This window comes from Pleurodeles waltl, chromosome 4_1 (assembly GCF_031143425.1).
Source record: "Pleurodeles waltl isolate 20211129_DDA chromosome 4_1, aPleWal1.hap1.20221129, whole genome shotgun sequence".
NCBI classification, from domain to species: domain Eukaryota; kingdom Metazoa; phylum Chordata; class Amphibia; order Caudata; family Salamandridae; genus Pleurodeles; species Pleurodeles waltl.
In genome coordinates, this window is record NC_090442.1 from 101,165,821 (window position 1) to 101,180,031 (window position 14,211).

The 14,211-nt window shown below is 43.0% G+C and overlaps 1 protein-coding gene across 1 annotated transcript; it reads left to right on the forward strand.

The window, feature by feature from the left end:
- The first annotated feature begins 7,976 nt into the window (after positions 1-7,976).
- LOC138287059 (olfactory receptor 8U9-like) lies at positions 7,977-8,936 on the forward strand. The gene has a single exon (XM_069227417.1). The coding sequence runs from the start codon at positions 7,977-7,979 to the stop codon at positions 8,934-8,936; it is 960 nt and encodes a 319-aa protein (XP_069083518.1).
- The last annotated feature ends 5,275 nt before the right edge of the window (positions 8,937-14,211 follow it).

Here is a 14,211-nt window from a genome sequence, read left to right on the forward strand (position 1 = left end):
CACCATCCCTAAAACTGCAAGTACAGGACTGGTGAAAAACCAGAGGCTCTTGGCTGTTTGCATCAACAAGAATTATTTCCAGTCTTCTTGTAACCAAAACCTTCACCTAGACTAATGTGGGACCCAAATCAGACTGCTGATGCAATCTTCTAGGATACAGACCCTGGACATCACCGTCCGGAGCTCTTTAAGTCTGCAAAAACTGCTGCACATTTCCATCCAATGCAAAGTTCTGATTGTCGGCCAGCTCTTCTCACCAACAACGACTGTGCTATCCATGAGAGGTTCCAACAAGGCCTGGTATTTCAAAAATGTGCCATCACCGAGCTCATATCCAGATCCAGCTTGCAGCCCAACTGCCAAAAACCTCGTCAATGAGAGTTTCTTGCATGAAACTGCACTAAGTTGGAAGGAAAATCTTTAACCAGGATGGATCTGGTCCCTTTATCCAACCTCTGTTCCATCTCAGCTGGCCTTAACCTTTTACTTTGACAGAATCCAGCTTTACCAAAGCACTACAATTGGCACTTTCTTAGTCCTAGGTACTATTCTTAACAATTTTATTTTAAATACTATCACCAGATTTACTTACTGGATATGTCTTGTTTTGGTGTCATTTTATTTGTTGCCATTTTGTCATTTTTTCTAAATTGGTTTGGGATTTTAAATGTGTTGTTCTTACATTTTATAACTGGGTTAATACTTTACACATTGCCTCTAATTTAAGCCTGACTGCTTTTGTGCCAAGCTACCTGAGGATTAAGCAGAGATTGATTTAGTGATTTTTGTGGTTCACCTGGAGGATTGCGTTTATTACTTGAGTGGGGCTCTCACTCCTCTCAACTAATAACCCAATTATTTACAGTTCTTGTCCTTTCTTTCAAGCTACTGAAATGCATTGGAGGGAGGTGCAGGAAGAAACAGGTAAAAGCAGGAGTGCAATGAGAATGCTCTTTCTCTAACAAACCCCAGTAGCAAGTGAGGTATCAGAGTATGGGCCTGGCCACTGCCAAGAAGGTGTCTATACATCCAGAAGTCGTGTGATCCTGTGAGAACTTTAGAAAACCAGCATAATTCACAAAGCTTCCAGAATGCCTCACTGTCTAATCATTTAGTCCTTATCAAAAATATCTTATGTAATTGGGCCTCAAAGGTATCATGTCCATACAAAAAGTAACCTCTCCTCCTGCTCTGGTCACCATACAATTGTACAGACCCCTCAGATTTTGGGTGGAACCTATAACTAGGACTAGATTGTAATTCATTAGAAATGAATATGTATGTCTCTATAGAGCAAGATGATTGCTGTTGTTTTAGACTGCTGAGATGCATAATTTAGGATGTAATTATTGTTCCTTCAGCCCTGAAGAAGTGGATAGGTAACCACGAGACATGTTGGCTGTAGCACGTTACTGCTTAAGGACCAGGTTGTTGCAACTAAGACCCTGATTTAAGAAAAGTGGTGCTGCACCCAATGCAGCACCACTTTTTTGCACCCCTTAATGTTCCCCCCTAACACCACCATGTGTGTGCCGTATCTGAGATAGTTAGAGGAACTAGCATCTACATTTTTGACGCTAGTTCGGAGCTTTGCAGGATTAGCATCAAAACATTTGAAGCTAATCCTGCAAAGTCCATTTAGGCCCATTGAAAACAATGGCATGGCTCCTTTGAACGCCTGCTCTAAGCAGGCGTAAAAAAGTGCTGAAATAAATTACACAAAGAAATCTTTTAGATTTCTTTGCATCATTTTTCGGCCCCCTAATGGAGGAACACCCGATTTGCATACATTATGCCTGCCGCAGGCATAATGTAGCGCAAATGGTTACACAGTAGTAGCATAATGCATGCATTGTGCCACTTTGTAAATTTGGCGCTGCGATTTTTGCCTCGTTGGGTCACATTAACATAAAAAAAATGATGTTAATGTCATGCAAGGCGGCACTAGAGGCTCTTAAATCAGCCCCTTATTCCTTAACAATCAAGGAATGGACACATTGTGCTCATCCCTAGGAACAATTTGCATTTTGGGAGCAGGACATAAGATTATCTGACATAAAATTAGGGATTAAAAATCTTGGACTTCCATTACTTTTTGACTATGCAATGAAAAATGAGCAAAGAGAAGTTAAAATAATGTGGCCTGAGTATTGCGATGGCCCACTATTTTTTATTAATTTTGTAATGATCTATGAACTAGTAAATTACATATATAAAGTTTATATTGAACTAAAGTTTGTGTCATCACACATAAGAATATTAACTTCTTTTGATAAAAAAGTTTTATTGTTATTTTTTGGTGCTTTCTTGTAAATCTTATTTCCCACACTCCATTAGTACACCTTAAACACCACAACCAGGATAACCAGAAGTGAAAGCAACACATGTAGGATGAGGACAAAGCAGATCACTACCTTTGTTTGAGGGACTGGCAAGACCAAGAAAAAAAAGAGCTATAGGACAAAGAATAGGTGGAGGTCTAGAGCATCGGAACTGAGACTGCAAGAGAGGCTGGGACACAACCAAAGAGGGCAAGGACCAGGGCAGCCACTGAAAAGAGATGACAGGAGGAAGACCAGAAGGCGGACCTAGATGAGGGTCACCACGATGACCAGGATTACCAGAAGAATGAAGAGCAACAGTAGAACCAGAACTATTATGCTGACAAGAGCAAATCAGGAGAACACAGTAAAGACCAGATGGAGAAGAAAAAGGATCAGGAAAAGGCAAATCAGGACAACACAATAAAGACCAGATAAAGAAGAAAGAGGATCAGGAAAAGGATGACTAAGAGGAATTGAGGGACCAAGCACAGGAATGCCATTGGAAGGACCAGGATCAATAGAAGATCCAGGATCAGGAGAAGCAGTAGTGGCATGTATAGAACCAGACCCACCAGAGGTGATTCACGCCACATCTATCAATAGGCAGATATGGGCATGATTTGGAGTTCGGTGGACGGGTTACTTCATCACACATGTGACGGGTGTCTCATCTGGTGTATAAAAAGTGCTATTTGGCATACTACACTTGTAATACGATGGACTGGATAACTGTCACATTTGTGATGGAGTAACCCATCAGCCAAACTCTAAATCAAGCCCTTTGTTGCTTTGTTAACCTGATGGCCATGTCCTTCATAAATGTCACACACTCACCTGGTTCCAAACGTGGAGACAATGCTGGACCTCCAGGCCATGCCTGGGCAGCTTAGTGGAACAAGTAACAGTTGTCTGGTTCCAAAAACTGCCCTCAGAAGAGAAAGGGGTCAGAAGGAATTGCTCGGCTGTCTCGTGCACTGCTTGGTAGGATCGGGACTCTCTAGACCATGGGTACTCAAAAACTTTTTCTCGGGGGCCAAAATTGCAGTATAGTTTGCGGCCGAGGGCCGCACTGAAGTGACAGCGGGGGTGGGGGGGGGGGCGGGCTCATAGGGGGCACAACCACCCGCCCCCTTTTTCAAAACATTGCTCCCCCAGTAACACAGCGCCATATACACACAGCGTCATCTGAACACAGCGCCATCTGCTCTCACCCCTACCCCAGTATCACACACAGCACCATCTGCTCTCACCCCTACCCCAGTAACACACACAGCGCCATACACACACAGCGCCATCTGCACACAGCGCCATCTGCTCTCACCCCTACCCCAGTAACACACACAGTGCCATACACACACAGCGCCATATGCACACAGCGCCATCTGCTCTCACCCCACCCCAGTATCACACACAGCGCCATCTGCTCTCACCCCTACCCCAGTAACACACACAGCGCCATCTGCTCTCACCCCTACCCCAGTATCACACACTGCACCATCTGCTCTCACCCCTACGCCAGTAACACACACAGCGCCATCTGCCCCTCACTCCTACCCCAGTATCTCACACAGCGCCATCTGCTCTCACCCCTACCCCAGTAACACACACACAGCGCCATCTGCTCTCACCCCTACCCCAGTAACACACACACACAGTTAAAAACAAATAAATAAATAACCAAAGAGCCTTACCTGCCTCAATAAAGCACTGTAAAGATGCCACAAATGTAGAACGGCAGGCAGGCAGGCGGGCGACAGACGTGGAGCCGGTGACAGGAAGCAGATGAAAAAGCCCCATAAAAGTTAGCTGCAAGTGCTGACTTTTAAGGGGCTTTGGCTTCCAGGATCGTCATGGAAATGCCATAAATAATGGCTGCCGTACGTAAACATAGAGGAGGGCCGTGGGAGCATGCGCAAAGAAGCCACTATTGCGCATGCTCCCGCGGCCCTCTTCCATGTTTATATACTGCGGCCATTATTATCTGGCATTTCTTGGACGTGTCTACGGGCCGCCAAGGTAGGTCCGTGGGGCTGCTGGCGGCCCGCGGGCCGTACTTTGAGTAACGTCGCTCTAGACCTTGTTATTCTCTTGCAGGTGTAATGCACTAAAAGCAACAAGAGGCAATGCTACTCATAGGTTCCCAACTCAAAATGATCTATCTATTGTTTACACTGTTTTTACACTAACAGGCATGCAAAATACTGCATGAGAGGGAGCAGAAACCATTTCAAGAATAAACTGGAGATTTTTCAGCACTCCGGAACAACATGACTGTGATTCAAACTTGAATACAACTTCAAGATCTAGAAGTTTCTCCCAAAATACTGGATACAACTTGTCACGAATCATGATGGCAAGCCTTCAGTTCAGGTACAATGGAGTTCAGAGCACTGCAATATTAAATTCCAGAGAACTGGGCCTCATAGGGGCTGATATTCGACAATGTCCAATATACACAAATGTTCTCACACCTTCCGAGGAATCAGTCTTAGGATAAATGCTAACCTATGGATTAGTGTTCACTAACCTGAGGGGAAGTGCTTAGCCAATGCAGTATTTGAACTGGAATCAGAGGACGAAAGGACACTCGGTGCAAGAAACTCTAGAGGCTACAGAATCGTAGCTCATGGAGGAAGACACTGGAAATATTGCTGATGCCAGGATAATGGAATCATCTGATAGGCTTGAAAGACTAGACCACAGGAGATCAGAGCAAGGATGAAGCTTGCGCAGGACTGGATCGTTGAAAGATCCAGGCTTCTCAAGAGATGAGTGCAGGGACGTTGCTTGCACGGGACAGAGACAAGGCCAAGCGACAATGCAGGTTGAGGGGGAAATATATATACTGGAAGGAAAGAGTGTTCCAGAAAGACTCTGTTTCACGTGGGAGCATGGAATGTTCCAGAGAACCTGGGGAAGATCATGTGTAATATACAATGGATATGAGGCCTTGCAGGTGTCAGATGCAAATAGCAATAGGCAACAGAGCCCTACATGCATAATGGTATAAGTCAATGGGTTATAGTGGATAGCGTAACATGTCCTAAAAGACACATGATAATCTGCAAGTGCAACGGACTAAACTGGCATATCAACAGCACAGGAGGGTCAATGGTTCAGACTTCTTAGGAGCATGACTCGAATGACTCAGGCAGGGAGGCATCACAATGGAAGGGTGAGATGAACCTGGTAAGTAAAATCCACAGCACAAAGGGCACACAATGGAGTTGTGACAAATATTTCTTAGTTCTGTACTAGGTTCCCTTTATGCCACCTCACAATATCCTCTTTGTTGTTTAATTACAGTGCTGGATTTAGAAAAAATCTTTTGAAACTATGCAACCAATATTATTCACATTATTGGGATATGCAAAACCCTTTCTTTTTCAATAATCTTCTTGATCAGTGGTCCTTAAATTAGCCCTCTAGAGGAACATATCCCCCTTCTTTTCCAAATCCTTAAAATCCTTGAATTGGGATTATATTGCACAACATTAAGACACGGTAAAAAAAAAAACATTACACCAGAACATTATCACATAATTTTGCAAATGCCGCCTTATGCTTTCCCACATTTATTCCATGAAGCATAATTACACTGTGTTCCTGGAAAGATTTTAGTACAAAGCACAGGAACCACTCGATCAACCAGAATACAGGTGACTGTTTTTTATAGCATTTGTGATTTTCATGCTAAAATGAACGGCTTTCCTTGTAATTGTATGTTTTACTAACATGGTAACATTAATAATCATATTATTCACCTTTACATAAGAAAGAATATCTGTATCTAATAATGGGTCAGGGAAAGGAATGAGACGCTTAGCAGGAGGAGTTAGGAGATAGGGCAACCTTCTTTGCCTCCAGTTTCTGGAATCTAAATACATATCTGCAGCAGTATTTATTTTCAACAAAATGAGATTGATAATTCATCCTAATTTCAATGGTTATATGGCTCACACTAAGGGGCATATTTATACTTGGTTTGTGCTGAATTAGAGTAATTTTTTATGAGCGCAAACCTAACTCCAAATTTATACTTTGGCACTAGACCCGTCTAGCGCCAAAGTAATGGAGTTAAGGTCATTTTCTGGACATGGAAACCTATCTTGCGTCAATGAGATGCAAGGTAGGCATTCCCATGCAAAAAATAACGATATGGCCTTAACGCCATATTTATCCCCTGTGCTAAAATCAAACATAGGGGGGTGGAGGCCTTCAATAATGGCGCTAAGCTTGCTTAGCACAATCATCTAACGGCTGGGTATGGACAGGAGTTAGGGGCCCTGTGGGCATGTTTCCATGATCTGAAACCATGGAAAGAACCCACAGGCGCCCTTCCTTGGCCCCAGGGACACCCCCACCCACATCAGAGGGACACCACAGGATGGGGGACCCATCCCAGGTAAGTCCGGGTAAGTATAATTCTTTTTAAATTCCCTCTAGGGGGGCCTAACTTGGGACCCCCTGCATGTCCCGTGGTCATGGCCATTGGGGTGGTAGGCATGACTTCAGGTTTTACTAAGACAGGAGCCATGTCCATGGGGGTTGTGCGCCAGGAAATGGCGTTACTCTGCTTCAAGGCATTTTTCTGCCTCTAAACAGTGAACCACCATGATTCAGCGCACAACCTCCGGTTCCCCCTACACCTCCCTCACCCGGTTTGCGTCATTTACAATGACACTAACCGGGCATTACCTCCGGACAGCACCATTCCATAAATATGGGGCACGGCCGGCGTCTAGAAATGGTGCTAGCTAGTGCTGTACTTTTACACGCAAAACTGAGCTAACACAGTTTTGTGTTTAAAAGTATAAATATGGGCCTAAATCTACATGTACCTCTTAACCTGCTTTTGCTGTTATATGCAAATTCTTCATGTTAAAATGAATGTGGATTCTAATATATTGTATCATGTTTCATTTACTTGTTCAAATTTGAGGAACTTCTTTTAATTTTTTCTTTGAAGTCACTTGCGGGCTTTGGTTACAATGTCAGTTCCTTTTTACACATTCTTCTACTGCCCTTTTGACTATTTCAAATGTACTTTTCTCTTTGGTCATTTATCTTACTGTCTTTCTTCAGCGTTTATTATTATTTGTATAAATTGATAATCGTATTTACGTTATAGGTTATGTTGGTTTCCACATTATTTTCAAATGGTTATACATATGTAATAAGTGGATTTATATTTGTATGTTGTTATAGAATTTATAATATTGTAGTGTTTTGAAACATACAATTTTCTGATATTGATTAGATATATTTATTCCTTTATCCTTAAACATTCTCTAACATAATTAAACAACAAAAACCAATTTTTAATCATATGGACAATATGGTCATAGGAACATGAGTGTACAACTGATGCAAAGAGGTGTTATATGAGTGATTTGAGTTCCAGTTTGTGTAAGTACGACTTGGTTGTATTGATATTTGTGGAACCAGAATTGTCCCAATGACAAGAAGGAATTAGAAAGACTTGACATTAAAACCATATTCAGGTTATGGTTGTTAGTGATGGTTAATCTGTGTAATGCATTAGTATTGTAATTGTGTTCAAAGTTATTAAGAAATTTGATTAGAGATAGATATATTCTTCCATTTATTTAGATTTTTCCCTTTCAGCAGGCTTCATTTTTTTCCGCACAAATGGAAGAAAACTACACATCTATTACAGAGTTCATTCTTCTTGGTCTCACTGAAGTCCAACAACTGCAAATTCCACTCTTCATCGTCTTCCTTCTGACCTATACCATCACTATCGTGGGAAATGCAGGTATCACTGCACTAATAAGGATCTCTCCCCGTCTTCATATCCCCATGTATTTTTTCCTCAGTAATTTGTCCTTTGTGGACCTTTGTTACTCCACGAATATAACACCAAATATGTTGGTAAACTTCCTATCAAAAAAGAAGACCATTTCAGTGCCAGGCTGCATTGCACAGCTCTTGCTTTACTTTTGGATGGGGAGCTCGCAGATTTTTCTCCTGGCGATTATGGCATATGACCGGTATGCTGCAATATGTAATCCATTGCTCTACACAACCATAATGACCAAGGAAGCATGCACTGCTCTTGTTTTGGGAGCACACACAATTGCAATCCTCAATGCTATCTTGAATGTTTGTTGCACATTCAGGCTTTCTTTCTGTGAGTCAAATAGAATTATGCACTACTACTGTGATGTCCCCCCTCTACTCAAGCTTTCTTGCTCAGACACCTCGCTCAATGAAGCTGTGCTGGTATTTGTATCAGGAAGTCTATGTATAATGACACTTCCTATCATAATCATCTCATACACACAAATCATTTCTGCAATTTTAAGAATTGGTTCTTCAGAGGGAAGAAAGAGGGCATTTTCAACATGCTCTGCTCACTTTATTTCTGTCACTATATTCTTCGGAACACTATTCTCCATCTACCTGAGACCCAGCTCCAGTTATGTAATGGATCAGGACCGAGTGACTTCAGTGTTTTACACAATAATCATTCCAATGTTAAATCCCTTGATCTACAGCCTAAGAAACAATGAGGTGAAGGAGGCATTAAAAAATGTCAAGTGGCATGCTGTGCTAATATTATCAAAGCAACATTGTTTTAGTTGCTGATATAAAAATATATGACTATCAACATTTTCATTATATATATATGTGTCTGACATGTATTAAACAAGACAATCTTGTCATACATCTATTCTTGATGGGATATGTGAATGAGTGTGTATGGTAGTGGTTGATGTGTTTTATTGACAAAAGATACCTACTTCAATCAATCAGTTATTTCTAAAGTGCAGCAAATAACACTTGAAGATCTCGAGGTGCTGGAGTGCTGGCTGCTGCGTAGTGATTTTCTAATTTGAACAACCATACCTTGAGTCCTTTCCTGGATTGCTGTAGTGATGGGGAGGTTCTGAGGTGCAGGCAGAGGTTGTTCCAGGCTCTGAGCACCATATGGGTGAAGGAACGTCCTCCGCTGTTGGCTCTACAGATCTGGGGGATGTCTGCAAGGAAGAGGAAGGCAGATCGCAGGTGTCTGGTTGGTTTGTGGAATGTCATGTGCTTGTTGATGTATGTTAGTCCAATGTTGTGTAATCCTTTGAAAGCGTGGGTCAACATTTTGAAATGGCACCCTTTCTGGATCAGGAGCCAGTGCAGCTTCCTAAAGTGGAGCGTGATGTGGGTATATCTGGGGAGGTCAAGGGTGAGTCTTGCTGCTGAGGCATGTATTGTTTGTAGTCTCTTCAGTAGACATGCAGTGAATCCTATGGAAAGAGTGTTCCTGTAGTCCAGTCTCCTGGTGACAAGGGCCTGTGTTACGGTCTTTCTGGTGTTGATTGGGAGCCACCTGAAGATCTTGCAAAGTATGCGAAGGGTGTGGAAGCAGGCAGATGAGACAGTATTATCTGCTGTTCAATAGATATTTTGCTGTGCATGATGATGCCAAGGTTGTGTGCGTGGTCCTTCGAAGCTGGGTTGTGGTCCGAGTTCAGCAGGCCACCATGTGTTGTTCCATAGTGAGGTGTTTTTCCCAAAGATGTGGACTTCTGTCTTGTCTGTGTTCAACTTGAGGCAAATGTCCTTCATTCAGTCTGCAACTTTCATCATACATTTGTGGAAATTGACTCTTGAGGTGGAAGGGGCTTCTGTCAGTGAGAAGCTAACCTGTGTGGCATAGAAAATGATGTTGAGCCCATGTGTTCTGACGATTTTGGCCAGTAAGGTAATATATGTGTCACGTATGCATTTAGATCTTTGTAGTGAATCCATATGATCTTTTATTAGGACTCAGGAGATTAGCTGAGCCCATTGTCTGGCAGGCCTGTGCCCCCGTCACCTTGTGACTTTTAACCTATTTAGCGTGCTCTGTTTTAATCCATTTAATGTATTATTTATTTTAAGATGGCTGCCATTGCTTATAGTTATAAAAGAGTGTCACTCTGTGAAGGCGTCATTATCAGTGTCATAATCAAGTGATGTATGTAGGTAGTCATATGGAGAGGTTCTGAGGTGCAGGTATATAATGTACACTTGTTGGGAATTGTTTACATAATTGCCCCCACAAGTCTTTCCCCTTGTCTATTGTTTGGGAACATACCTGTGTCAGGGGTCCTACATGATCTGTATAACTATATCTCACACAGACAAGTTTGTCAGAGGGATTCTTGCCAGATGCCGTCTACGTCATCTATGCTGCATGTCACCTTGTTGCAGAATTCAGCATTCGTCTCACTGCAGAGTCTGACCTAGAGACCTCATTCCAGGGTAACAAGGGTTGGGGGGCGCTTCTCATGGACATGGTACTTGCAGATTAGGTTTATCACACCTAGCTCTCATTAGGTTAGAGACTAAGTTATCCATGCTAGGGAATTTACATTTCATGCATATTCCAAGATGATGGGGGTCTTTGTATTAACGACTCTCCTCTTCCCAATTATGCTCCTTTTATTGTTCATTATCCTATGCAGCTCATGCATTTTGCCGTAGATTGCAGTCTTTTCAATAAACCTATTGAAAACTCTCCTGCATCTCCTTTATTGCCTGTGTGTGACTGGGACATATTGCTAACTTGAGAAAAGGATATTTTCTATTCCAGCACAACTCCCCCGAGATGTCACACTCTAGAGTCATTGCAGAAGGTTGCCAGAAATCACATTTTACTGTCTTGGTTTTTGGTGAGGTACTGCTTGTGAGCCAGGAGGGATGGGCCATCAGTTGCAACTTGTTGTAGGAGTGACCTAGTAACTTACAAACAAAAGTGTTGTCATCCCTAAACCAGCAGTCTCGCCTAGGAGCAAGAGTCCATTTACGACACCTTGATAGAATGAGCATGCTGTTGCCTATACCTTCCAAGGTACATCTTCTTTTCTCACATCTGACAACTACAAGACTGAAGTGGAGGTCAAATTTCAGTGGTAACTACAGTTTATTAGCATCTTTTTCAGGAAAGGATTATAACCCCACCTTAAAATAATCAGAAGAGTCTCACCATTCAAAGGGTCTACAAAAAAAACCATTACTTGCATCTTCATATATAGCAAACTAATCTTCAGTACTTGATACAAAAAGGAGTACAACCAAATCAATAATGGCATACGCAACCAAGAATGGGTAGGTGTAAGGACTTACAGCACTCATCCATCCATATTTCATAAAGCCCTGTGTAACCAACAAAACCCAAACACACCAGATACAAAACATACAGGGCCATATTTATTAGAACTGATGCATTGCCGTGGCAACACAGTGATGCCTCAGAAAATGTTGCACTGCAATACGACACTTTGAAGCCACATGGATGGTCTATATTTAAAGTATGGTGCACCATGTCGTAAGGTCTCAAGGTGCGTCAAAAAATGTGATGCATCAGTGGGAAGGATGGCGCAAAGTGTTGAAATGCATCTGTCTCAATGTGACGCAAAGCTGATTTGCAGCTCATAAAGCAATTTTTATGTGCCACAAATTAGATTTGGTTACTTAGAAGTGCATTGTGCATTGAAAAAAGGTAGAGCAATTTCAGTAAGGGGGAGAACCAAATATTAATAGCTGAGGTGACAAGAAATGAACACCTTCTCTTTGTCACCTCAAATTGCCATAAGGGATGAAGGAAGCCATTTTGCAGTCCATGGTGGATAAAATTAACAGTGCAGGCCAAACAAAAAGGACAGTGCCAGATGTGAAGAAGAGGTGTCAGGGCTACAAGTGCAAGACCAAAGAGAAACTGGCCAAGAACCTGAGGGCATTCATGTAGACCAGAGGAGGACCTGAGGACCAGGAGGAGTTAGACACCTTGGGAGAGCAGATGGCATCAGTCATCCCAACAGAGTTGGTGGCAGGAGTAGAGGACAGGACAGCGCTGCAGTTGAGGACTACGAAGATCTACAGGGTAAGTGTGAACAAGGGACAATATGCTTAAAAATGTCATGCAGTAAATCAAGACACCTTGCTGTGGTGTGTTGCACTGCACTATGTGCAAGGGAAAGGGAAGGAATGTCTCAGATGTTAATTCATACATCACATAAATGTAAGTTTCTTGCCCAGCTAGTCCAGCCCTGCCAAGTTTGTCATGTCCATGCGTGATGTGCTGGCTCAGTCCAGATTGTCCTTTGAATAGTGTGACTTGTAGTCTAATGTTTAACATGAGTGACCAGGACTACAATTCACACAATGCAAATCAAAAAACTGTACTGGAGCAGCACATCATGCCTGAACATTAAAAACCTGTCCAACCTGACTGTAGCAATGCAGGCCTCCTTGCACCATGAAGCAAATGTGCTTGTCCTGGGGCTATGCTGCCAAAAGTGGACTATAATGTAATCTAATGGAATGAGGTTGCCAGAGGATTAACTTCTCATTCAGGACGACTTTCAGGTGCTGAGTATGTGAAGGGTCTCCATGTAGGCACATGTGACGAGACATTTGTACAGTACCCAGAATGAAAATATGGCACACAGCTGTCCTGGTGTGCTGGATGAGATTTCACAGATGTTGCCCCCATGGTATAGACCACACTTGCTCCTGAGAGAAACTGCCGCTGGTGTGGTAGGGGGCATATTTGGAGCGATAATTCCTTCAGTAAGGGTTGTCTTAAACACCATAAAGATTCTGAAGATGTCTACTATTGTGGATAACATGCTGACAAATTTCACGTGAGCTATACTCCTGATGGATACTCAACTTGCTGCGGAGAGGGCTATGACTCTTCAAAACAGGCTTGCTTTAGACATTCTTTTAGCGAAAAGTGGCGGAGTCTGTAAGATGCTTAATGAGCGTCACTGCTGTGCCTACATACCTGACAATAGTAATGAGATTAGAAGCATGCTTACTAACCTCACAAGAGATAGTGCGGATTTAAAGGAATTGAAGGAGCCAGGAGCTTGGGAAAAGTTTGGAAAGGGACTTGCTCATGTGGGAAGCTGGTTTAGTGGTATTTGGCAGGGGATATTGGGAAAATTAAAACAGGGAATAGTGATTATTCTGGCCTGTTTATTTGGGCTATGGTTATCATGCAAAATTAGCAAAAAGGATTTAAGCAAAATTGGCAAAAAGTAATGCGAGGAGGGAAGAAAAGAAAAGGGAGAAAATGTTCAGAGCAAAATATGAAAAGGCAAAACCTGTCACGATTCACCCTGGGCTTACCCTCAAGGTTGGTGAGAGGTGGTGAATGGCCCCGGTTCCTGCAGGTCCTGCTTTGGCCGAGGTAGGGGCGACCTCTTTCGGTAGCCACAGTGCTGTTTGACAATAGTAAACCACTACAGTCCGTGCCCTCCAGAAGGAGTCCCAGAGGAAAAACCCCAAAAGGGTAAAAAACCTCCAACAGGAACTCCCTGAAACAGAAGGAGGACACAAGGACGTTAGGACTGAAGATACTGGAGTTCAGGAATACTGGAGATGGAAGACAGGTCAAGAATAACTGGCTTCACAAGAGGAAACCAGCCGGAGCGTGACTACCACCACAGGAGTGTTGCAACGCAATGAGAAAGAAACTAGATTCCCCTTATATACCCCTAGACAGGAAGTGAAAAACAGGAAGTAGTAATACCACCATCTTGGATTGGGGAAAAGGTCATGACTAATAATAGAGAACATGCGTCTTAAAAAGGGAAACAATGCATGCAGGGAAGAGAGGAAGTGAACAGCACGCTGGGAAAGGGAAAAGCATGCATAAAAGCTAAGCATGTGCAGGCATCCGGCTTTTAGCCGTGTAGCAGGTGAGTGATGGCAATGAGGGTTCCCCGAGGAATCCCAAACATGTGTGGGTTATGTAGGTGTTGCGCGCGATGAACGCGCTATGCGCGCCAAGGTTTGAGACCCGACTCAGTGTCTCTTCCCCTGCCGCGCCTGCCCTGGAACCGGCGGCCTAAGAAAGGGGGCGCGGCGAGTGCCA